Consider the following 26,726-nt stretch of genomic DNA (forward strand, 5'->3'; position numbering starts at 1 on the left):
TGTTTATGTTGTACCTGTTGATAAATATTTTGAATATCACTCTGCCTAGAAATACATTTTTCCCATATAAAGTAATAACTTTTCTATTGTAATGTATAACCAGGCTCCTGAATATCAAACTAAAATGTTACTTTTCCCCTGCCATTTCATACTTCTTTGTATTTAATTTCAGCTCAGTTATTTTGCTTACTAGTTACCCTTTTTGGTTTATTCCTGTGAGAAGAATAAAGCCCTTAATAAAAGACACTGAAATAAATAAGAACTGATTTTTTATGTGATCAGCAGTGTCTGAGAATATAACAGATCTTAAAGCAAGAAGAAAACCTAACAATCATCTGCTCGGATTCAGCTGTTGGCCTGTGTCAGGAACCTGAGACTAGAATCCAGGTTTCTTCCTTCCTGGTTCCATACCCTTTGATTCTTGTCTATTGCTATAAATTATTCTCTTGAACCCATTTAAGAATTTTCTGCAATTGAAGATGAAGTTTTAAAATAAAAAATGTAAATGCTTCAGTCCCTTTTTACTCAGCCATTGGGCTAACAATGGAGTTGGGCCATTGCTGTCTGTGCAGGATCCAACTTTTGAGTCCCTCTCATAAGACTTTAGAGATTGATTTACACTCCACTGCAGTTTTCCTTTTCACATGGAGATACTAACTTGAGCCAAGAGTACAGATTACTCTAATAGGAAGTGGCCCGTTTTTTCCATTTGTCTCTAAGATACCAAGTCTAAGTCATGTTGTCAGGGCTGCTGCCGTAGGGAATAGTCCACCAGTTTGTGCATTACGGAGTTGCTTCTTTCTCCTGCATCCTTCCTAGATATTCCCAGTCTCATCTGCTGGGCTCCCTACTGAAGTCTCTTCCTTTGTTCCCAGTTTTAACAGTGCCTACTTCCCTCTAGGTGTTCCCCCAGTACCCCCCTCAGTACCATCTCCCCATAACCTCCTGGTCTCCAAAAACTTTCTCTTGTGTCTCACTGATCCCTTTTAGCACCTCTCAGAGTCACTTCTGGTTTATAAAACATTTGTCCATGCGTTCTTTCTTTATCCTGAGGACAGTCTAGCTAGCAGAAAAAGGTTAGCCTAACCCATAGGGCTTTTCTCTAGGAATAAGTGCATTTTAACACTGATCTTCTGGGCACCTGGGTGGCTCAGTGGTTGAGCATCTGCCTTTGGCTCAGGGTGTGATCCCAGAGTCCCTGGATCGAGTCCCACATCAGGATCCTTGTATGGAGCCTGTTTCTCCCTCTGCTTGTGTCTCTGCCTCTCTCTCAGTCATGAATAAATAAGTAAATAAATCTTAAAAAAAAAAAAAAAAACACTGATCTTCTATAGACAATGCTTTACCTTTGTTCAATCTCTGAATGAATCTAAAGGTAGGAATTTAAGGCAGGAGGAAACCTACCCATTTGGACTTAACCAGTGAACAGGATGAAGAAGATGGGGCAGACCTTACTTAGTTCTCGTGTCTCACCAAAAAGACCCCAGGGCTACCACCTCGGGGGACTAGCCCTAGTTACTTAGATGAAGTAGTCAACTGGAAATTCACTCTTAGAGACAGAGGGAAAAAAAAAATGAAATGCATCCTTGGCTCTATTGGATACTGATGCATCTGATTTATTGTTGACACAAGCAAGAGGAGTCTCAGTACCTGAATCTGTTATTGACCATTGGGTTTCTACATGGAATCGAGGGTTCCCCCTCAACAGGCATTTCTTTATTCCTCACATTTTAGGGTATTTAAACTTCTGACTTGAGTACTTTAAATATCATAAAATGCATTTTATTTTTAGTAGTTTGCTAAGGAAATTGTTTTTCCTGGGGGCTGATACCAAATGAGGAAGTTTGGTCCAAGGTGGTGATCATACTATTACCGCATTTATTTTCAACCCAACTGAAGGGTTAGTCTGGTGAGGTCGACAGCTTCACACTTGGATTTAGCAAGAGAAGATGCTCTGGAAGGGGTGTGGCTTGAAGGAAAACAATCTGGTAGGAACAAAGTTGTGAAGCAGAGGGATGTTCTACGGCAGCATAGCATAAGAAGGGAGGTTTTAATGGAGGCAGCATGTGAAGAGGTGTGTGCATTTTCCAAGCCAGCGGAGGCTGGTGTTGATTCCTTATCAGAAATACCTCGAGGTTTTACTGATGATCATCACCATCCCTTAAAACTGGTTAAGTCCATTTCTGTTGCCGAGTCTTGAACCAGTGTAGCTTCTCTAATACCCTTCACTAGCAAGTTCCTTCTAAAGCGTGTAATGGAAAATGGTGTAATGTTTTTATGACTCACTAAAATAAAGTATAATCTGGAACAGCTCTTAGAGTGCAGTCATGTCAAAATGGAGAGTGATTTCAGTTTTCCAAGTTAACAGGTTTCAAATCTAAGATGTTAGTTTCCTAAATGCCTTAGACTTCCTCTCTATGAAAATGTTGCATACTGATAAACGGTGGAAATGCCTATATTACCCTGTGTCATTACATCAACTGTTTCCTGATTGTTTATAGGAACTAAGAGAAATACATAGTAAGCAACAACTCCAGAAACAAAAGTCCATAGAGGCCGAACGTCTGAAACAGAAAGAACAAGAGCGAAAAACCATAGAATTAGAAAAACAAAAAGAAGAAGCCCAAAGGTGAGTCTTTTCCAGTGGATTAGAGGCCCATCTGGAAGGAACTTTGTTTATTGTTCTTTCTGGGCTTCTGCAAGTACCTACTGACCAGAAGAGCCTTTACTCTTTAGTGTGTGTGTGTGTGTGTGTGTATGCAAGCACAAATACGTGGATATATAAATCTTTGCATATATAATAAGTATCCCCTGAAGTTTTTGGTTAGTTTCCAGAGCTCTCCCAAGCTACTACTGAGTAGATAAATGGAATTATACAAGGAAATTAGGACACTTGGTCTGCTCATTTGCATGCCAATGACCAAAATACGTTTCCAGTTCACAGCCTTTTCATAACAGTGGCTGTCCAAGCGCTGGGTTTGAAATCAAAGCTCCTGAGCGCTCACCACACAGGGTTCCTCCAGTAGGACTACAGTGTGCCACTCCAACTTCTTTCTTCTTTTCTTCAACTGCAAATTGAACTTGAGCACAAAAGGAGAAAATTTGCTGCTGTTTGGGATACACATTTTTTTGTGTTTGAATATTTGTGTTTGTAGTTTGCTGTTTTGTAACTTTTTGTAGTAAGTCAGAGCAATTTATTTGTTAACTTTCGGTGTGTCTGATTTTGTTACTGAATATTTGCTTTTTAAATTTCAATTAATTTCGACTCCAGGGAACAAAAATGACCAAATATTTCTATAAATTGTAAAAATTGGTTACTGAAATTAGAATAAAAAATGAAGAAACATACTTTAGGCAAGTCCTTGCCTTTAGTGGGCTGAGCTCATTTTGTTGTGGGTGTATGTAGTACAGTTGACCCTTGAACGACAAGGAGGTTAGGGGCACAGACTCCTCCCCCCCGCAATTAGTTGGAAATCTCAATATAACTTTTGACTCCCCTAAAACTTAACTACGGATAGCCTACTGTTGACTAAAGGGAAGCCTACAGATAACATAAACAGGCGATTAACAAATATTTTGTATGTTACGTGTGTTATGTACTGTGTTGTTATAATAATGTAAGCTAGAGAAAGAAAATGTTTAAATCATAAGGAAGAGAACATACTTTCACAGTACCATATTGTCAAATATCCCTGTATAAGCGAACCCATACAGTTTACCAGTGGACTGGTGGGTAGGGTCTCTAACCAACTTAGAGGACTGTTTTATGGTTTTCTTGGGGTATGATTTGAGGATTCACTTCTTAGATATGCTTATTAACCCCAACTCCATCCTTTTTGTATCTTCAAAATTGATTAGATGCTTTGGTTATTCATATTGAGCATTAACATTTCTATGGAGAAGAAATCAACACAAAATATCATAGTACAACAAGGGTAAATGTCCTGCTTATGATCATATGAATAGTACCCCAAAATTAATTTCAGAAATTACATGGTTATACACTATACATGATGACTTTTATTAGTAGCAAATATTAAGCAAAATCTATTGTGTTTTTATTGTTGTTATGAATGACAACATAGGTAGGGGACTCCTTCAAAAAATTTTTTTGTGCTTTCTTAAGAGACGTTTTGAAAGTAAGTAAAATGTTAAAGATGTAAGTTAAGAATTTTACCGCTAAATTTTCACATTCATACAGGGTAGAAATAAATATAATATTTTTTAAATGGCAAATACAAGTTTTATTTGTTTATATTATATTCCTTTGGCAGTTTTCTAATTCCAGGAGATGACCTCTGTGCGTTGGCCATGTCACAGGATAGCAGTTCAGGGTGTGGAGCCTAGAGCCGGGCTGCCTGGGATTGAACCCCAGGCAAGTGTGGTCGTGTGACCTTGGACAAGCCTTTTAATATCTCTGCCTCATTTTTCTCCCATGTAAAAATGGGGACATTAATAGGACCTGGCCCCCTGGCGTGAAGGGTAATGGAGTTAATGTCTGAAGAGGGACTAGTTATTACTATCATTGTATCCCTTTTGCACGTGAGTTTCTTTAAAATGTTTACTGATTTTATAGACTGCCATGCACCAAGAGAAAAATCATCCCCAGTCTTGTCCTGTGGGTTTCAGGTTGAGGTCGTCTTAGATTTCAGGGCCTAGATTTAATTGCACTTGTCCTTTTGCGTCAGCTATTTTGATAAACACAAAGTTGTCAGATTGAGAGAAATGCACAGAGACTATTGTCTAATATCGATGGCCGCTACCTAAAGGGTTCAGACAAATCTGTTGCTTTCACGTTCAGCTTTGGGGAGCTACATGTGTGTTTATTTGGCTGAGCTCTCTTATCTCGTTTGTTCCTGTGTGTTATGGGTTTTTTGCAGTGAAATACCAGTTTTATCATCGAGAAATCTTTTTGTTATTCTTGTAACCACTTGGTAAAATACATCAGAAATCTTCTGTTTTTGTGAGTCCTGTGATTTCATCTCACTCAGAATCGGAGCCCTGAGAGCCTTTGTTTTATTGACTCGGATTGCTCCATCTGAAGTACAGTATCCCCTCTCTGTGTAGCATCACAGTTACTAGATGGAGCTTTTTTAGTGCAAAGACCCCGTAGCAGTGTTAAACCAGCGTTGCTTGCTAGCTGTAATCAAGTATTTTGTTGGCAGACGAGCTCAGGAGAGGGACAAGCAGTGGATTGAGCATGTGCAGCAGGATGATGAGCATCAGCGGCCAAGGAAGATCCATGATGAAGAAAAACTCCGAAGGGAAGAGAGTGTCAAAAAGAAGGACAGTGAGGAAAAAAGCAAACCGGACACGCAAGACAAGATGAGTCGGCTTTTCCACCAGCATCAAGAGCCAGCCAAGCCAGCTGTCCAGGCACCCTGGTCCACCACAGGTATTAGGGCCCAAAAGTCATTGTAGCAAATAAGTTTTCTCCGCCAGATCGTCCTGAGGAATTCCCATACCTAGGCAGCCCTGTCTTGGCTCCTTTCCTAGAGAGGGATGAGAATGCCAGTGTCCTTTTTTCAGTCGTGCAGATACTCATTCTGTGAGCTCATGACCTGCCTGTATAATCTTCCACCACCACGCCAGCCTTTGGTCCCTCTCACGCTGGGATCCAGAGCCTTTGCAGACAAAAGTAGCAAGAATGTCCTTCCCAAGCCCCATGCAGAAACCTGTATTCCAGATTTGGAAAGAACCTGTTGCTTCTCCAGTTTGCTATTTTCTCTGGGAATTACTGGGCTGTTTCAGGCACGGAAATTGGCTCCTTTTCCCCTTGACTACGCTGATCTGTCTTTAGCCAATGCTGCATAAAACCATGTTTTTTTTTTTTTTAAACCACGTTTTTGACCGTTTGAAAACTGTGACTGTTTTTTTACCTTTGATTGTAAGTGGCCTCTTTAAATCATGATAAGTGAAAGACCTCGAAAATGCTAGGAAACATTATCTCTTCCATCAGATGCAACCTGAATGTATTTTTGAGATTTCTTGTGTGGCTGTATAATACTGTACAGCTTCACAGAAAATGACTGAGCTGAAGAAAGTGATTGTCTTTTCCTCTGTATGGCAGATTATATCGATTTTATTTGGTCATCAGTGTGCTTTTTATTGGTATACAGAAAGAAAAGAAAGAAGCACACTGTTGCATAGTGTTTGTTTCCTGTTTACAGTAGGCAGGGATGGGAGTGGGGTTTGGAGTTGGGCCCCACATCCAAATACCTGCAGCCCAGGCTGGCAAAGCAAATATATATTTTAATGCTTTCTTTGGTATGAAAATAATTTCACCAGGACTCGATCTTAGGCAATTAGTTTAAATTCCTTATGTTTCCTCTTCACATAAAATGAGGGTTTCTTTTTCCTGTGGTCAGTGGGAAATGTTGCACATTATCCACTTGAAGACTACATGAAGATAATACCTTCCCCTCACTGCTTTTCAGAGAAAATAGGTGTGTGGCTCACTATGTACATTTCTAGGGTAAACCATTTCAGGGGGCTGCAATTGGATACCATTAAGTTAATCAGAAGTCAGAATGTCTTCTGCTTGCATCCATTTTTAAAACTTTTTTACTTAAAATCTAAAGTATTTTCCTAGAAAGTCTGTCATGAGACTCATTTCCCCACCCATGAGAGATGTGGAGGAAGACTTACTTCACCGGGGATTATCAGTAATAATAATTTTTGGGGAAATCAGCACTTAACATTTTATATGATTGCTTTAGGCACCTGAGACATCGACATTTCCAAGTCTGTTAATGTGGAAAGTTGTGCTTCTTTGCTTCCTGCCAAAGGAGTTTTCTTTTTGGCTGATTCAGATTGGGGGCCACATTCTAACTGCTTCATTGTACTCTGCACCCTGGGTGGGGGAGAGGGGTCTTGATGCTTTACAGATGTGTGCTGCTGGAGCCTCAGCCAGGAGGGAGTTCTCCAGGGACCTAAGGCAACCTCACTGCCTTCAGCATTGGGATGGCCTTTGTTCAGGGAGCGGCAGCTAGTGAACTTTCTGATAGATTTCAGTTGCTGACATCAGATTTGGCTCTCCTTTGGCATGAAGTATGTGCTTCAGAAATTCCTGGAATAGATGGAAATAGTTCAGTTGTTAAGGTCATTGGTGGAGGAGAGGTCAGTGGTTTGGCATATTATTATGCATATGTGTTCCATGTAATGCTTGATTTTTGTTCCCTTCTCCCCACTGTTTTGTAAATAGAAAAAGGCCCACTTACAATTTCTGCACAGGAGAACGTAAAGGTGGTGTATTACCGAGCACTCTATCCCTTCGAATCCAGAAGTCATGATGAGATCACGATCCAGCCTGGAGACATAGTAATGGTAAGAAAGACTGTGGTCAAAGTGTGATCTCTATCAGTGATTAACATCTGTCTTCTTGAATTTTGACACCACGAAATTGGCGCCAAGTGTGAAATCCAGGGTTTTGGAAGTAGGGGCTCAATCTTCCTTTTCTATTAGAATGAAAGATGATATTTAGAAATATATCCTAGCATCACTTTAAGATAGAGGTGTTAAAGAAAATGGCTTCTTATCACAGCCTTAGTGTGTTTTTAAATCTGTAAGGGTCTGGTAATTTAGAGTTTAGATTGCTACTTATTATACTATGAATAATCTTTAAGAGATGGTTTTAAATGCAAAATGCTTTATCATCACTTTCACAATTGCTAATGATAACTTTTGTATTTTTGGGTCAGTGAATCATTTTTCCCCTTTAGTTGTGTCATCTTTGAATTGTGTGAAGAGTCATGAAGTACATAGTTAATCTGCCTTCTTACTCCATAAATGAGCAGATAAAAGAGTTCAGAATTTTGCTTTGTCAGGGTTCATTTCCTTTAATTATAGTAACAGTTAAATATATTCGTGTAATTGTAACTCAAACTATAGTTTAAGAAAGAATAAAGCAATGTGGTTGATTTAAATAATTTTCTAAAAGAAAACAGTTCTTCTATCTAGTTAATAAGGATTAACAGTCATAGAAGTGGTCAAACTTTGTATTGTTGGTGGCATTTTTTGTTTGTTTAAAGAAGGGCATCGTTTCATATTTTAAAAGAACTATGAGTGAGACAAACCTGCTTGTTGTACCAGTATTAGGTATCTTTGAAGTAACAGAGTAATGCACAGATCATTATACTATTACTCATGCATTCATCTTGCACGTATATATCAGAACCCTGGGTGGGGAATATATGATCCTTAATGAGCCAAAATCTATAGAAAGAACAGTATGTTCAATATTGAGAGCTCTCAATCCTTTCTCCCCTTTTTTTCTGTTGTTTTTTTTTTCTCAAATTATTATGGGCTTTGAAATAGGAACTCAAGGCCAAATATCAGATTCTTTAGAAGTCAGAATCTCCATAACAATACAAACCCTCTTCAAATACAGTCCAGCCTTCACTCAGCAAACAGTTTGTGAATGCCTGGGTGTCAGCCTTACTCATTCTTTACGGAAAGAACTGCTGGTTTCTCTTTGGTGTGGGCACAGCACTCTGTACACACAGACAGTTTTGTAAGGCACCTTCTTCACCACTGACTTTTTCCTACGCTGTTTTCTAAAGGCCTGAAGTGGTTTTACTTGTCCTGCCTCATCTTTGAAAATACCATGGCTTGTAAAGCCTATGAATTGTTTTAAAATATATAAAAATACCAAACCAGGAATCTAAAACCTATGAAAGTACAATGTGACCTCAGAGGGCCTCATTACAAAGTCTTTTTTAACACTGAAACAAAAAAAGAGCCCGGTGTTTTTGAAACTGGATTTTGTTGCAACACAATGTACAGGAAAGTAGTGTTCTCTTCTTGAGATGAGATAAGGAAGTGTTAACAGATATTACAGTAAGGAAGTGTTATAGATGATCTCTATACTTTAATGAGAAAATATTGCTATTTTTTTGGAAACATAGTCTTGTTACAATGGTATTTTTTTCTCAAAATAGCTAGTTAACCACCAGTTTGACTAGATGAATAGAGTTTAGATGTGCTGTAAAAATAAAACATTCATTAAACATATTTTGCCTTGCTTTCAAACCTTTGCTTTCCTGGTGGAGGTTAAAGGGGAATGGGTAAGTCTGTGTAACTGTCAGGAAGTCTGCATCTTATTAAATGTTTTCTTTTAAATCACTTTAATTCTGTGTAAGTACACATATCTTTGGGTGTTGTCTTGGCAGTAAAAATATGTTTTGAGTTGTATAGTAGATTGTGCTTAAGAAAAAACAAAATAGAGGTATAAAAGTTTGTGTACCAGCTTTCTCTTTGCTAGATTCCATTTAAGGACTGACTTGAAGGCTGTGTATTTGGCAAATTATAAGGTTAAGTCTCCATCTCAGGCTACAGACAAAAATAAGTTCCAAGTAGTTTCAACTTAAAAATAAATTTAATTAAAAAAATAAATAAATAAATTTAATAAAAAAAAATTTTAAAGCAGAATATAGGAATAGTTTTCTAGCAAAGAAATGCCTTTCTGAGTTAAAACCAGAAGCCATAAATGATAAACATGAACAGATTTGACAATATAAAATAAACTTGTATACTGCAAAACATAAAGACTCCTAAAAGTTAATATGAAAGAAACCTAAAACTTAGAAAAGTTGTCCATGGATATGAAGAGATATTGGCACGTGAAGAAAGTGTATGATTTTAAAAATATACAAAAAGAGGCTTTATCTCATTGGTAATCAGGAAATGCAAGTTAAAAAACCAGATAGCATTTTTCATTTCTCACCCGAACAAGTTTAAAGATTTGGTAATATCCAGCTTTGTCTAGAGTGTAGGAAAGTAAATGAAATGCACACTGTCAGCATGGTTGTATTGGCTAAGCTATTTGAAAAGCAATTTGACAATACCTATTAAAATTAAAAATTCTTACTCCCCTTGACCCAGAAATTCTGTTACTCTTCCTATGTTTTTTGGCATATGCACAAATTTGTATGTACACAAATGTACACTGCAATCTTGGTAAAAAAAAAAAGGGGGGGGAGCCATATAAGTCAGGGAATGCTTAAATAAATTATGATATAGCTAAACAGTATGATTAAGATGTTAAAAAAGGCAGATCTACACATACAGATAAGCTCACCAGTAAAAAAAGAAAAAGCAGAAATAATATGTACAGTATAATTGCATTTTGCTTAAAAATTGTGTGTATATGTGAATGTTTTTATGTGTGTGGTTAAAGTCTTGAAATAGAGACACGAAACCATTAACATTGGTTACTGCTGGGCAGTAAAGAAGGGGCTTTTATGTTTAATTTTTTGTAGTTTTGTATTTTCATTTTGTATTATTTATAAATGGGCCAACATTTGTAATTTTTAAAGAAATGCTAAAAATAAATCCAACTTTGACAAGTATAACAGAGAATGAATACCCAGGTCTGGAATGGTGTTTGTTTTATCTCAGACATCCCAAATATGGAATGAAGTATGGAATGTGCGGCTGGTCATAATATACTGGCTTGCCAAAGGAATAGCGGCAATGTCTCTACTACACAGTGCAGCATTATACCCCAAATGGCATTCAACTATATTATCTTCGTGAGGTTAACAATCAGCACAGGAAATGTGGAAATTGACATGTGATAGTAATAATTTTTTTATTCCCTGAAGTTTGAGGTTAAGAAACATCGTGAACATATGTAGTAGAAGACTACTACCAATCTCTTGGTGGAATAATCAAAAGGTCACTTATTTTTGTGGGCACGGTAATCATTGGATTCTCAGATTTCTCAAACTTCTTTGAAAATTAGCAGACTAATTTGGTTAGATTTCAGAAGTCTAATGTTTCCTTCTCCTTTTTTTTTTTTTTTAAAGATTTTATTTATTCATGAGAGAGAGAGAGAGGCAGAGGCACAGGCAGAGGGAGAAGCAGGCTCCATGCAGGAAACCTGATGCGGGACTCGATCCCGGGACTCCAGGATCACGCCCCAGGCTGAAGGCAGGCACTAAAACTGCTGAGCCACCCAGGGATCCCCTAACCTTTCCTTTTTTAACGTAGGCAGTCTTGGAGGGAACTTTAAAATGTATTTTTTTTTTTTGAAAAAAATGAACTACCAGTCCAGTTTTGTCCAAAAATATTTTCCCCCACGGTTAACAAAAAAAGTTCGTACCCATATAGTGTCCTGTTCTACATATTGTTTATTTTTTTTTGTAAATTTATGTTTTATTGGTGTTCAATTTGCCAATATATAGAATAACACCCAGTGCTCATCCCATCAAGTGCCCCCCTCAGTGTATATTGTTTATAAGAAATATAAAATATCTGCCATTCATATGTTTAAAATCTTTTTAGAAAAGTAGAGAGAAACACTTTGAAAAGACAATGTCTGATGTTCTCAGTGAATGTTTATAACTTTGCTAGGAATTTAAGAGGAAAGGAATGAGAATGGACTGATATGCAGGGAAGACCTTCTTCATGGAAGCTTCTTTAAAAAATTATTTAAGGGGGGGAATCCCTGGGTGGGCTCAGCGGTTTAGCGCCTGCCTTTGGCCCAGGGCGTGATCCTGGAGTCCCGGGATCAGGGCTTACATCAGGTTCCCTGCATGGAGCCTGCTTCTCCCTCTGCCTGTGTCTCTGCCTTTCTCTGTGTGTCTCTCATGAATACATAAATAAAATCTTAAAAAAAAATATTTATGTATTCATGAGAGACAGAGAGAGGCAGAGACACAGACAGAGGGAGAAGCAAGGCTCCCTGCGGGGAGTCGGATGCAGGACTCAATCCCAGGACCAGGAATCACACCCTGAGCCAAAGGCGGATGCTCAATCCCTGAGCCACCCAGGTGTCCTAATGGAAGCTTCTTAATTGAGTTTGACCTTGACAGCTGTGAACTTTGATGGCCTGTCTTCTGATCTGGAGGTTCCGGTATTTGGAGGGCAAATAAATCAAATTTGCCATCCATAATGTATGGGGAAAGCTTTAAAAATTAGAAGAGAGGCTCTTGGCTGGCTCAGTTGGAAGAGCATGCGACTCTTGATCTCAGGGTTCTCAGTTCAAACCCCATGTTGGGTGTAGAGCTTACTTTAAAAAAAAAAAAAAAGAAGACTGTTGCTCACTGCCATTTTGTTGAAGTTTGTCTTCAGAGCACAGGCTGATCATGTAACTCAGCAGGTCTGGATGGTGCAGAACTGAGTACATCAGAACTGTTCAGGGAGCTCAGAAGAAATCAGCATTCCAGGGCTCACCCCTAGAGACTCCAGGAACTTTACTCCATAAACAGGATTCAAAATCTTCTCCAAGTGGTTCTGTTAGGCAGTCACTTTTGAGAACCACTGATCTATCCTAATGCCTTTTTCCTGTCAAGACTAATTCTAAATCATTTCTGAAACATATCCTCTTAGAAATATCTCAAAAAAAGGACACTTCTTTAGCGATTGTCAGCCATCAGCCAGTTCATTTGACTCTGTTGATCTTCTAATTTGGTATTATTCTTGTAACGTTAAATTCATTGCTTTTCCTTGTTTTCTCTTGATTGAGATTTTTTTTTTTCTTTTATATAGTCAGTACCTTTTCTTTCTTGCCTTCCTTTGAGTTCCATAACCTCAACATCTTGAGGTGGGCATGTTTTGTAACAATAGTATCTTCACTGTTTTGAGGGACCAATACACATTCGATTCCAGGAGTGGGCCAGATGCAGCCCACTGCCTGTTTTGTAATAAAGTTTTATTGGAACACAGCCTGACTCATTCATTTGCATATTGCCTACAGCTGCTTTTGTGCTGCAAGGGCAGTGTTGAGCGGTTACAACGGAGGAAAAATTTGACGACCTACAGATTAGAGCTTTAGAAAACAATTTTATTGTTGTAACTTCCAGAAGTTTTGGGGAAAACTTTTATTTCTAAACTGTTGATTGCGTGAACCATGTGCTGCTCCTAATACTCCTCAGCGCATCTCAGCAGCCACACCACCTGCTCTGAGTTGGTACATAGTTTAAATCTCTTTGCTCTCCTTGTTCTGCGTCATGCTTGTGAAAGGAGAGGAAATTTCTCTTTCGCTTCTTTGTGACAAGGTCAGAGATTTTAGATATATTCATGCTACCTAATGGATAGCGCAGCCATGAGATGTAGTATTATCAGGCTTCAGCCATACGTACTTGAACCTCATGGCTCCTATATGCACTTGACTGTGGCATCCAAGCCTCCCAGCATACCATCTATATTAACAATCTGTAGATCTGTAACATTTGAGACATGGACACAACATCTGGGGTTTGTGTTTCACTTTTTTTTTTTTTAAGATTTTTATTTTATTTACTCATGAGAGATACAGAGCGAGAGAGAGAGGCAGAGACACAGGCAGAGGGAGAAGCAGGCTCCATGCAGGGAGCACGACGTGGGACTTGATCCCAGGTCTCCAGGATCACGCCCTGGGCTGCAGGCGGCGCTAAACCACTGGGCCACCGGGGCTGCCCTGTGTTTCCCTTTTTGACTATTCTACTAGAATGACCCCAAATGCTTTGAGGTGGTGCAATGGGGCTGCTTAAATGAAACTGTATCAAGACCAATATTGTTAATCATTCAGATCCCCCTGACTTATAGCCACCAATAGATGAATCTACTTTTTGTATGTTAAAGTTCACTTGCTAGCCAGCTGTGCTGCAATTTGTATGCCTAATTCTTCTTGTTCTATCCTGATCTTATGCTGATCTTATGTACTGTTTTTCCACAATTGGTTTGGCATTTGGGGTAAAGTTTCCTTAGTTCAGGAAGATACATTTCTCCTTTCTTTTTTTTTTTTTTTTTTTTTAAGATTTTAGTTATTTATTCATGAAAGACACAGAGAAGCAGAGACATAGGAAGAGGGAGAAGCAGGCTCCCTCTGGGGATCCTGATATGGGACTCTACTCCAGGACCCTGAGATCATGACCTGAGCTGAAGGCAGATGCTCAACCACTGAGCCACCCAGGCATCTCTAGTTCTCCTTTTCATATGAGAACCTCTGTGCTTTTTCTAAGTGGTTAATTTAGTTTCCAAGTGAATTTTTCTTATATCCTCTGAATCTTAAAATTAAGTTACTCATTAAAACGAATGGATTCCTATAAGAACAAAACCAGCTAATTAAGACCATTTTTTGGTCAGAATTGACCAGTGAATTTCCTTGGTTAAAACGGAAACCTTAGTTTCACTATTACCCTGAAGGATGAGAAACTCTTGTTTGCACAGATAAGAGGCTGATGTGGCACCTTCTCTGCCTCCAAAGTGTACAAACACCTTTCAGCAGTGAAGCATGTTTTTCTCTCTTATCAGGGGAACAGGGCTGGGTGGTGTGAGCAGCTACCTGGGGTACAAGCTAGACCTGCCCACAGGGCAGGACCTTTCCTCAGAGTTTCAGAGCCAATTCCATATATCAGTCCCAGAATTCTTATTAGCCAGGTAAGACCCTCTGTCTCAAGAGAATGACTGTAAAACATAGGATATAAGTGAGTAAAGCAGCTGACATTTGAGGAGGTCCTACATGGATAGACCAGTAGACATTCCAGACAGGCCACGATCAAGGATTGAGCTCCAGCCTCTAAAGGATTGCTGCTGATAAAGAAGGCAAAGCCACAGGGCCTGGCTCCCAGGCAGTTTCCTGGAGCAAAGTAATACCCCATACAGAGAACCATGGATTGTTACCTAAAGTGAGGGTAAAGACCAGGCTCTTAGAATGGGACAAAAGCCCAAGTGAGAGCTCTACTACAAATTCAGAGCAGGACAACAGGAGGGACAGCTCCTTCTTCTTATGATTTTTTTGTTAAGATTTTATTTACTTATTTATTCATGAGAGGCCCAGAGAGAGGCAGAGACATAGGCAGAGGGAGAAGCAGCCTCCCTGCAGGGGACCCTAATGTGGGACTCGATCCTAGGACCCTGGGATCATGACCTGAGCCAAGGGCAGATGCTCAACCACTGAGCCACCCACGAGCCCCAGGAGAGAGAGCTTTTAAAAATACATCAGGGGATCCCTAGGTGGCTCAGCGGTTTAGCACCGCCTGCAGCCCAGGGCGTGATCCTGGAGTCCCGGGATCGAGTCCCACGTCGGGCTCCTGGCATGAAGCCTGCTTCTCCCTCTGCCTGTGTCTCTGCCTCTACAGAGAGAGAGAGAGAGAGAGAGAGAGAGAGAGAGAGAGAGAGAGAGAGAGAGGCAGAGACACAGGCAGAGGGAGAAGCAGGCTTCATGCCTGGAGCCCGATGCAGGACTCGATCCCGGGTCTCCAGGATCACGCCTTGGGCTGCAGGCGGTGCTAAACCGCTGCGCCACCGGGGCTGCCCTAAATAAAACCTTTTAAAAAAATAAAATAAAAAATAAAAATATATCAGTAAACACTGGTCATATGCCAGGCAGTGTTTTCAATACTTCACAGTTCTCATTGCTGCCATAATAAGACAGGTACTGTTATCCTCATTTGACAGATGAAGAAGTTGAGGCACCAAGAGGTGAAAGTTGCCCAAAGTCACCCAGTTAATAAATGGTAGATCTAGTATTCAGACTAGACCAATCTAATTGCTGAGCCCTATCCTTGATTGTTACATGTCTCCGTCTTGAGGCTAAGTCACTGTGTCAGGTTCACAGTAGTGAATTAGGCTCAAGCTCCTCACTCACTCCTGCCTGACATCACCTGGGGTCATAGAGTGAGTGGAGGGGGCGGCTGGGAGCGTGACTGTTGAACCTACCGAGGAGTTGGGGAGCCCCTCCCCTGCACAATCTGGCCTAGAAACAGCTGTTCCCACTGCAAAGCTGTGGCAATATTTAAATGTGTCATAATATCACCAATAAGTATAAATGAAGAAACAAAGGCATTTAGCCGTTTGCATTCAGCATGAAATCCCAGTGGAAAAAAATGTCATCTTAAATCCTCATCTAGAGAAACAGTTGGGGCTGCCCAGAAAAAGGAACGTAAGCACAAAACAGTGTGGGGGAGTTGAATGAAAAGTGGCTAATGTGTTCACATCTGATGTAAGCGTTAGTAAGAATATCAGAACTGCAAAGAGAAAAATAGCAGCTTTGAAGCAATATTGCTCTTTATCTCGGGGAACTCCTTTCTGGAGAATTCTCAGTTTCAAAAATTGCTTTTACCCCTGACAATAAGGGTCCCTCCCCTAAGGTAGAGCAGAGTGCCGGCATCTTCTACTTACTGAACGTTTTGTGAATAAGATGTAGAGTTAAGTGGTAAGCCATGTATTCCGCTTTTTCCACCCCACCCCAAGCACGCTTAAAATTCAGGTATGCTAATAAGCATTACACTTACTCTGCACTGAATACAGGTAGTAGATGTTTGGTTCTGTAGTTTGGGCCTTTATTTTTTATTTTATTGTATTTATTTTTTACTATATATTTGAATGAGTTAGGAAGCTGGTATTTTTGCTCATTTCCCCCCTCCCAAAATCTTTATTAAGATCCTCCCTACTCATTTTTTGATTTCTAAAAAGCAACATTAATGTCTGATGAAGTGTTCAATGTTTTACCTCCTCAGGCAGCATATATTAAGGAATAAGAATAAGAGAAGGTCTCTGATAGACCCATATTTGATATAGTAATGAAAATGGTTTTCTAAGAATGAACATAATTTTCCTCCAAAGTCATCCTCCTGTTGCTCATAAAATAGTGGGGGTAACTCATAAAGATAGGTAGAACCTTTCTGGTGATTCTGAATGATCTTTTTAAATTAGAATTAAACAGCAGAATTCTGTGAATTCTCCTGTGCACTTTTGTAATATTAAAGTTAAGTTTGTATAAAAGAACAACATAGGACCTTAATAAAGTTGACTGTAGGGATCCCTGGGTAGCGCAGCGGTTTGGCGCCTGCCTTTGGCCCAGGGCGCGATCCTGGAGACCTGGGATCGAATCCCACGTCGGGCTCCCGGTGCATGGAGCCTGCTTCTCCCTCTGCCTGTGTCTCTGCCTCTCTCTCTCTGTGACTATCATAAATAAATAAAAAAATTTAAAAAAAAAAAAATTTAAAAAAAAAAAAAAAATAAAGTTGACTGTGGCCATGAATAATTATTTCTTTGATTTTCTCATCATGTATCTATGGAGCTTTTAAATGGCTTAACATCAGCTTGGCTTCCCGTGGAAACCATCTAAGACCATGCTTTTATCTTTCTGATCCCTGTGCTAAACAAATACTACTCCGTTATTAGAGATTTCTAGAGTACTGATTAAGCTTTAAATAATAAACCCAAGTCAAATTATTTTTTAATAATTACATGACTTCCCGAGTGATGGAGTCTCTCCAATCACTTTTCAATTCAGAGTCACTCTAAAAATGTAAACTGTGGGCCTGAGGACTTTCAGCTCTATCTGAATTGCTGTTGCTAGAAAAGGATAGGGGGGAGGTGCTTAAAAGCAGAAAGAATGAGAAACCTGCTTTACAACACAAACTCTTTGTTCAGGGTTCATGTTTAGGGTTCATTTCCCTGGATACAGAGACTAAAAGAGGGTGAAGAGGCGTACGTGGGGTGTATCAGTCCGATGGGGTTGTTGGCTCAGGGCTTGGTCCTGGTAGAGCCCTTTGGTGTCTTGAGGAGTTGATGTAGGGCCACTTTTTAAGTTAAACTTTGTGACTTTCCCTGCAGGTGGATGAAAGCCAAACTGGAGAACCGGGCTGGCTTGGAGGAGAATTAAAAGGAAAGACGGGATGGTTCCCTGCTAACTACGCAGAGAAAATCCCAGAAAACGAGGTGCCCGCTCCAGTCAAACCCGGGCCCGACCTCACCTCTGCCCCTGCGCCCAAACTGGCCGTGCGTGAGACCCCCGCTCCGGTGGCAGTGAGCGCTCCGGAGCCCTCCACGACCCCCAACAGCTGGGCTGACTTCAGCTCCACGTACGTGTAGGCACGCCATCTCTGAGGGGTTTTGGATCTCCTCGCTCAGTAATCTTTTTAAAGTACTTTCATGGGTTTGGGCTGTACCTCTGGCGTTAAGGGGTGGGCTCATTTCCCTTACCCTTTTCTCTGACCACTCTGCTGGCACACTAGATTACATTCACAGAGCTGGATTTCATTCTCTCATTAGTCCGCACTGGTGTGTCCTGGGAGGAACGAAGTCAAGCCTGTCATTGTGTTGCATTCAGTAATTTGTCTGTATCTTTCCTTCCTGTGGAAGAAATGGAGAAATATCATTCTCTAATAATAATTCACTTGACATCCAGGGCAGTCAGCAAACAGTTGTTTCCTGCATGCAAGCAGCACTTTTTCTGCTGGTCAGAAACAGAAATTGAATTCAGTCATGTGGTTTAGAACAAGATAGAAAGCTGTTTCCTTTAAAACTTTCCTCTGTCATCGGTCATCGGTCTTGTACTGGGAAGTGAAGAGACGTGTGCTCTTGGCCGCACCCCTGGTCATCAGGAAATGGCATTAAAAACTGTGTGTAAGCAGAGGTTTGAAATGATGGAGGAAACTGCTGCCCACGCTTCCAGTTAGAGGACTGTGATCTATGTGTGCAGTCGTCTAAAAGTAGTTCATACGAGCATTCAAGTAGGAGGGATTTGAGTAAGAACTATTTTAATTTTTTTTTAAAATATTTATTTATTTGACAAGAGAGCACAAGCAGGGGAAGCAGCAGAGGGAGAAGGAGAAGCAGGCTCCCTACTGAGCAGGGAGTCTGGTGCGAGGCTTCATCCCAGGGCCCTGGGATCATTACCTGAGCCGAAAGCAGATGCTTAACCGACTGAGCCACCCAGGCGCCCCTAATTTTCTTTTTCAAGCCTAATCATTATTCAGAAGAAACAAATAGAAGGCAAGGAGTCAAGACGTAAGGCTAGAGAAAGATCGAATGGCTTAAATAGAGTAGAGGAAGGAGCATGGTGACCAGGGGCAGAGGAAGTAGAGGGAAGGATGTAAGGAATAGCAAGTTTTACATATTCCTGTTTTCATACAAAAGGTTGCAGGTACTAAGAAAAGTCCTCCCTATCTAATCTCTGTTAAAAAGTAGTCTCCCATTAGCATGATTCCAAGTTGAAAGTCTCCCTTCCTGTCTTGATCTTGATTCAAAAGTTCTGGCTTTTCTTAAATGGAAGCTCAGACTAACATAGAAGACAAACACTGTGTTTTCTAGGAGTTTGTTTTGCTGTGGATCTGGTCATTGTGAATCTTCTGCAATACGTGTGTGATGTGTGGTTCTCTCTGCTTTAATCGTGGACATCTTATTTTCCAAACCCAGAATCAGGATGTACCATCTAACAAAGGAATTATATTTTTATTTTTATCAGAGAGTCTTAAGCAGGCTCCACACCCCATGTAGAGACCAACATGGGGCTGGATCCTATTGCTGTGAGCTCATGACCAACCAAGCCAGAGTCAGATGCTTACCCGACTGAGCCACCCAGGCACGCCTCAAAGGAATTATTTTGATTTCCAAATATGTTTATGTCTTATAAAGATGTAAAAAGTACATTACATTTATATTTGCATTCACACAGATGTACTAACATTATAAAAATTACAAAATTAAAACCGTCCCTGAGACCCAGCACGACTGGTTGCTTTACTTGTCATTACCCTGGTGGCTAGGCATGTGGCCTGGTGCTTGCTGTGGGATGGAAGGGGACAGAGAAATGGTGTTAAGTGCCAGCTGCCAAGCTGGCATCTTTTATTATGTGGTGTATTACGTCTTTTTTGCTGGCTGCACTATCATTTTTAACAGTGACAATAATGGCATGTGAGGATGCTTCTCTGGTACAGTTGCAACGAGTCCCTATCCCATGTTTCATGAGACCCTTCTAATGAACCAAATTGACAGAATATTGTTTCTGAAGATTTAGAGCAACTACTGTAATTTGCCTGAGGCTCGTTGCTGTCTTGTTTCTCGTCTTTAGAAAGCCCTGTAAATGTACTGGCTTTACACCTGCCGTAGGTGAGAAGCTGGCGCATAGAAAGTACTTGCTTCTCATGGTGGCAAACTTTCCTTCCAGGTGGCCCACCAGCACGAATGAGAAGCCAGAAACCGACAACTGGGACGCATGGGCAGCCCAGCCCTCGCTCACCGTTCCCAGTGCTGGCCAGCTAAGGCAGAGATCAGCGTTTACTCCAGCCACGGCCACTGGCTCCTCTCCATCTCCCGTTTTAGGCCAGGTAAAAGCAGTCAGTGGGAGTGTGAAGACCTAGCATGCAGTACCCAGTACGAGCACATTTGGCCAAGTGCTTATCGACAGTGTTATTTCTGTGTATCTGGGTCAGGTGGCAGTGTGGATTCAGTTCACATTTTCCCAATAGCATTAAGGAGCCTGGGGAGTTCAGAGAAGGGTAATCTCCTGCACAGGTTGACCAGGAAGCTTCGCTGAAGAAGTAGTATCTTATACCATGGGTAGATTTTGTTAGGAAGTAGAATGGGCTTGCCTGTCAGACAGCAAATGCTGTGAGGAGAGGCTTTAACGTAGGAGACCAGAGTGTTTCAGGAAAAACTTAGGCCTGTTGATCTGGGGAGACCAATAAGTATACATCAGAAAGGCTTGATTACAGGTGAATGGGAAACTCTTAAGTGCCCTCCTAAGAAAGTGTTTCTAAAAGGATCGTTATTCTGAATATTACTACTCCATACGATAAAGCAGTGGTTTACTTAATGCAATGAACATAAAGGAATGAAATATCTATACATTAATCAAACCAGACAGAGCAAATGCCCATGTGGGAGGCATTTGGGGGTCAGGGACAGTCTCTGACTTGGGATCAACAGGAGGCATGTGGGCTTTGAGCAGGTGCCTGGGGAGGTTCCAGCAGAGGACATCGGGCAGCAGCGACAGCTAAGCAGGACGGAGTCACACTCCTGTTGGAGCCAAAGGAAAGCAAAGCAGCCTGGGATTGAGAGAAGGATCTGATCTCCGAGAGAAACAAGGAGGGCACAGAGAGAAAGTGATTTTTAGTTGGAGAGAGGAGCTCAGTTTTAGGTGTGTTCAGGGTGAAGGTAGGGCACCAGGTGGTCCCATGCGACAGGCAGCGAGAACATAGATCAGCTCTGAGGAAACATGTGAGATCTTCAAAAAAAGAGAACAGGGTAAGAAAATGGAAAATCCGCAGCATGTGTGTGTGTTCTCCCCACCTGAGAGGAGGAGCTCCCAGCCAGAGATGTTTCCTTCCCTTTGCTTCTGTCCCTGCTGGGCTCTTTGCAGGGACTGGGGTTGGTGATCAGGGTAGAGAGCATTCAGTGTGGTAAGAAGAATGTGTTTGCGACCTGGGAAGGAGTAGGAGATGCTGACTGCTAGGTAGGCGAAGATAGTTTATATCCACTTTTTAGAACGTGGAAGCTGGGTTCTATGTGGGGAATTAAACAGTTGGCCAAAGTCAGGAAATCAGTGACACACGTGGGGTTCCAACCCCGAGTCCAGGCTCTGTCCAGCCCCAGGCTGGGTTATTCCAAAGTGTCAGTGGGGAAAGGTCAACCAGGCTGGGGCCCCAGGCTTGGCAGAGGAATGGATGGAAGCAGCTGGGAGGATGGGACAGCACAGAAGGGCTGTGAGCTGGTGGGCTGTGGGGGTCTGGGAGCTCCCGCGAGCCCGAGGGAGAAAAACAGGCAGAGAATCTGGGGGATCTCAAGAAGTGTGCAGCCGAGATGGAAGGGAGGAGGGACTTCGAAGGTCCAAGAAGGTGAGGATCCAGGAGGACCCAGGAGTGTCGATAGGAAAATGTCTTTTTAAGACAGGTACAAGTTGGTTCCAAATGAGCTGCCTTTGAGCATCATCTTTTTGTTCCTGTCCATTTTCATATATGCTTGAAAGTTGACGTTGTAATTTTCTTAATATCATCTTAAGATATTGTAATGGTTTTATGTTAGTTTTTAAAAAAAAGGTAATAAATGCCTCACCCTACCTTTCCAGCCTCATCTCCTACTGCACCCCTCCATGAAACTAGGCTCCACGTACCCCAGGATTGTGCTCCTCTTCCTGGACCCTTTGCAGTATGCCACCCCGAGGCCGTTGCCTGTGCTGTGCCTTCGGCCTGGAGTGCCCTTCCTCCGAAGCCCTAGCTCTCAAAATCCTCCTCGCCCTTCAAGGCCTGACTCCAGTGCTGCCTCCTCTGTGAAACTGTCCCTATGGCCCCTGGGCAGAATTCATCCCTCTTTTCTCTCTGTTCCCACAGTGAATAGCTGGAGCCTCTTTGTAGTAGATCTCGTTCTGCCAAGTGGTATATATCATTGTGTGTGTCTCTCTCTTGCCCGCTAATTGTGAAGTCTTTGGTAATGATACCGTACTGTCCCTTTTTCCAGTGCCATATGGTCAATAAAGTCTTTTAGCCTAAATTATTTGGAGGAGGCAGAGGTGGCATTTTATTCCTCTTTGTAACCCCTCTTTGCATGTAGATGTATGTAGTGGATCACAGCAGATTTATGCCAGCCAGACCCCTGGGTCTCTAAAACAGGAGCTCAAACAATCCAACGTGGGGCATATTTTCCTTTGTCCACCTAAACTATCAGTTCATTATCCTTTGAGATTTTGCAAGATTTCTACACTTCGGTATGAATCTTCCACCCAACATCCAAAATCCATTTGGAAATGGGGATGGTGGGAGTGGCCTGGGCACTTTGGAGGTTAAAACAGAACCAGATGTCAAAGGCACACAGCCAGGTGCCCCAAAAGAAATATGACCTCCTGGCTTGTTTAATGAGGCAGCTCTGGATGGCCAGATAGTGCCCCTGCGAATAGGCTGGCAGGTGTTGGGCTCTCCTTTTGAAAATGAGAGATCACCAGGAACCAGGGAAGCATCCAGCACCCATGCTGCACTGAAGCAGGGTCCTTTGTGGCTGTGTGTGCCTGTGTGCGCTTGCTGGAAAGGAGTGTTAGTGCCAGTGTTGATGTCGCCTGCATCGGTAACCGATCACAGAGTAATGAGAGGTCCTTTATGTATTTCCACACAAGGGTGAGAAGGTGGAAGGGCTACAAGCACAAGCCCTGTATCCTTGGAGAGCCAAAAAAGACAACCACTTAAATTTTAACAAAAATGACGTCATCACCGTCCTGGAACAGCAAGACATGTGGTGGTTTGGAGAAGTCCAAGGTCAGAAGGGTTGGTTCCCCAAGTCTTACGTGAAACTCATTTCAGGGCCCATAAGGAAATCCACAAGGTATTTTTATGTTTGTCTGCTTCTGTTAGATGAAAACAATGTTGGGCATGAAATTGTTGCTTGCGTTCATTAAGATTCGCAGATGGGATTGCAGGATTATGGTGTCTTCTGGATCCTCTAACTGCAGAAGTTAGAGTGCATATCTGGAGAAGACAGCCTCTGACAAATAAGTGGTCATTTTCTCCCCCCCTTCATTGGTGGAAGCCTGCATATCTTGTGTTCCAGTGACTTATGTAAGAAGAACTTCTACTCTGAGGCCTGGAACATTCTTGTGGATTTGTTGGTGATCATGCCTAGTACTCAGTACTATGCAGATACACATGAATACTTACAGGCTCAATGCATTTGGGGAAATAATTGAAAGAATGGATTATGAACCTTATAGCATGGATCCTTTAACATAAAGGTTGTAGTTCAATTATTGCAATCACCTAGGTGTTCAAACAGGTTAGGAGCTTCAAGAAGATAAAAATAACAAAAATATTGGAAGAGCATCTATCATTGCTTTGAACTAGACGGATGCATTGGCTATGTAGCAAGTGCTGAGAAACAAGAATGCAGCTCAGACTCATGCCTCTGTGGCGCTGTTAAGTGTTTTAACTTAGCCAAGTGCAACTGTTTCAGCTGTACAGCTGTAGATGCTTCAAAGTTTTAAATATTAAGCAGCTCTTTAAAAAAAAAAAAAGGAAAATCAGTGTCGTTTGTATTCATGTCTTTGAAGATAAAAATTAAGATACTTTCTCCTCCCACCTCTTTCAGCATGGAATCTGGTTCTTCAGAAAGTCCCGCTAGTCTAAAGAGAGTAGCTTCCCCAGCAGCCAAGCCGGCCATTTCGGGAGAAGGTGAGAACCTGAGTCAAATCATGTTCTTAGGAGGGTCGAGGGGATCACGTAATATAAAGAGTACATGTTTGAAATGAGATGGGATTTCACTTTAAAATAGACTGTACTAAAAAAAAAAAAAAAGACTGTATTAGTTTATGTTCAGTGTGTTCCACTCTGAGGTCAAATGAAAGGTTAGATCTTTACAAAAGCAGAGTACTTCACGGAGACTTTCAAAATAGTATCAGATACATTGATCATAATAACCAAATCTTCTAATGATAGTTGGTCACAAGCTCTCTGACGTTTGAAAGAGGCCCATCAGTGTCACTAGGATCAAGTTTTGTGAGCATCTCTGCAGCTGGATTGTGGTCATTGCTTCCCCTACTATAGTCTGTTCTCCTCTGACTTGTACATAAGTGTTTGTTTTAAAAATGTTACTACACCGTCTAGTAAAGCTGTCCCAGCAATCGCAGTGGCATCTCTGCCACCTTCAAAAGAAACAGAGAAGTTCAGTTTTTCTGTTCCTTGTCAATAAGCACACCAGATTATTTAAGACCTAAAAATTTCATTTTGAGTGTTTAGCACACAAAGAATTAATTGCCTTATATCTTGGTCTTCATCACATAAGTCTGAGGATTATATATGCTGATACATGGTGTGGGCTTTAAAACAAATAAAACCCACATGATCCAGGCTCTGGATGGTAAAAATCTCACGTCTTTTCTGCAGTCAGTGTAGCCATTCTCACCTCATTGAAGAGCGCTACCAGTAGTTTGACAGGCTTTCCACTGCAAGTCTGATGGGGATTCCTAGCTAACAGATGTCTACCCCATTGTATGCTGATTTTTCTTGGGTTCCTTAAGTAAATTCTATGAAGATAGAGTGTTTTATTTAGTCTGCTCACCATCCTGAGATTGTCACATTCCTTGGAAAGTGTGGCTTGTGAAAGAATTATGAAAACAGTTGTTTGGCTGGAGACAGCAAGGATTAAAGTTCAGTGGTATTTCAGACCCCCGGTAACAAAATTACTTTCCCCAAAGGAATTTGAGAAGCAAAAATGTTTGTAGTTTATAGATACAGCTATAAAAACCTCATCACTGCCAAACACATCCAGCATTTTATTGCATCCAGTTTTTGCTATTGCCACCAAAACGAACATTAGAAGAGTTCTGTTTATACACTCTATCAGTCATCTGAATGAGTGCTTCATCCACTTAGCAGAACGAGGCAAAAATAAAAAAACAAAAAAACTCTTTTTAAACACATGTGTGGTCCATATTATATAAAGCAGATTACCATTCTGCCCAGATTCAGTATGTTTTATCCAATGACGTCTCCTCGGAAGGCTGAAGTTTACACCTTGGCTCTCTCCTAGTAGCCATGCACTCTCTTGATCATGCCCTCACTTCCTCTCCTGTACAGTGGGCTACTGACCCCCACTTTGAGTAGAAAGTAACAATCAAGGATTATGAGATAATTTGCATAAAGCATCTAGGAGAAAGGTCAGTAAGAGTCTGCTAGTGTTTTTTCCTTTTTGCTTCATTTCCTGGGTTGTTGATGGAGAGCCACTTAACAACGCTGTGAGCATTCTCCTCTAGGAGCAGCATCGATGAACGCCGATTTGTTTTGAAACGTGTACAGAGGCCTCGTCCCTTGAGGCCTCAATCCATAGGTCACAGGTGAACCACACACACGTTTAAAGTTGGGTAACAGGGATCCCTGGGTGGCGCAGCGGTTTGGCGCCTGCCTTTGGCCCAGGGCGCGATCCTGGAGACCCGGGATCGAATCCCACATCGGGCTCCCGGTGCATGGAGCCTGCTTCTCCCTCTGCCTATGTCTCTGCCCCTCTCTCTCTCTGTGACTATCATAAATAAATAAAAAATTTAAAAATTAAAAAAAAAAAATAAAGTTGGGTAACAGAAGAGAGATTCTAATCTCCGCTGACATTTATTACATCCATTGTCAGATGATCTGGAATATTAAGAAACACTAGGAGAGAGCTCACTGGCCTTCCGGAGTGGCGTGAGAGGACTTGGCTGTTGAAGTTCAGAGAAAAGCTATCTGCATGTATCAGTGAGCCCCTTATTAATACTGCATTAAAGGTAGTCACATTCAAAGTAAAGCATACATAAACCAGATTAAACAGATGGTCAGTTTGGGTAGCTCTTAGTGTGCCCACTTAGGAATGGCCAGTGCCCTGTGGTAACGGTCTCTGGAGGAGGCTCTGAGTGCCATCGCCCGCCCATCCTCCCATGGCCCGTGTCACTGAGCCCCACAGGAGCCTCCCAGATGCCTGTGTGCATGGCAGGGCAAATGAAGCCACAGTCTTTCCAGTCTCCTTGGTATCTTATAGTGCAATGGTAGGTTCAGCCAGAGTTCATGCGTCTGAAGTTTCTTCAGCACTTTGAAAGTCACTTCAAAGATTGGATCCATTTTTGAGAAAGTGACTTTTCAATGCAGGAATCACTGGGAAAAGCATCCATCTGCCAAAGATCCTATCTTAAATGGCCGAACATGAGCTTCAGGGGCAAGTGGCAGAGCAAAACCAAACGGGGGAAAGGTCAGAATACTGAGAGATCGGGAAAAGGAACATATTAATGAAAAAAGAATGTCCTTAGCACAACTGCCAGATTTGATTTCCGTGTGTGGGAAATCATTTTTCCTGTGTTCACTGTGGAGGTGCGTGTGAGCCACACTGGAGGACTAGAGACAAAGCGTCTTCTGTTCTCCCTTGGTCATTTGGGTGACCCTGTGTCTGCTGTGGGGTCCCTACTCCCCGGCCCTGGCTGAGGCTCCAGCCTGCGGCCAGCACTGCCTAAGCTGACTCAGCCCTTGGCGGGCTCTCCCACGTTGTAGAGCTGCCTATATTAGCACACG

The 26,726-nt window shown here is 41.6% G+C and overlaps 1 protein-coding gene across 4 annotated transcripts in view; it reads left to right on the top strand.

Moving 5' to 3' along the window:
- Nucleotides 1-26,726, top strand: part of ITSN1 (intersectin 1) — a 211,205-nt gene that overhangs the window by 125,233 nt on the left and 59,246 nt on the right. For all 4 annotated transcript variants that reach the window (XM_055313423.1, XM_055313420.1, XM_055313422.1 and 1 more), the window contains exons 17-23: nt 2,502-2,629; nt 5,166-5,395; nt 7,205-7,326; nt 17,548-17,795; nt 19,883-20,042; nt 22,820-23,025; nt 23,785-23,867. In XM_055313423.1, the coding sequence (XP_055169398.1) occupies nt 2,502-2,629; nt 5,166-5,395; nt 7,205-7,326; nt 17,548-17,795; nt 19,883-20,042; nt 22,820-23,025; nt 23,785-23,867 (1,177 nt within the window). The remainder of the gene's footprint in view (nt 1-2,501; nt 2,630-5,165; nt 5,396-7,204; nt 7,327-17,547; nt 17,796-19,882; nt 20,043-22,819; nt 23,026-23,784; nt 23,868-26,726) is intronic.

Source organism: Nyctereutes procyonoides, unplaced genomic scaffold (assembly GCF_905146905.1).
Source record: "Nyctereutes procyonoides isolate TBG_1078 unplaced genomic scaffold, NYPRO_anot_genome, whole genome shotgun sequence".
In the NCBI taxonomy this organism is placed as follows: domain Eukaryota; kingdom Metazoa; phylum Chordata; class Mammalia; order Carnivora; family Canidae; genus Nyctereutes; species Nyctereutes procyonoides.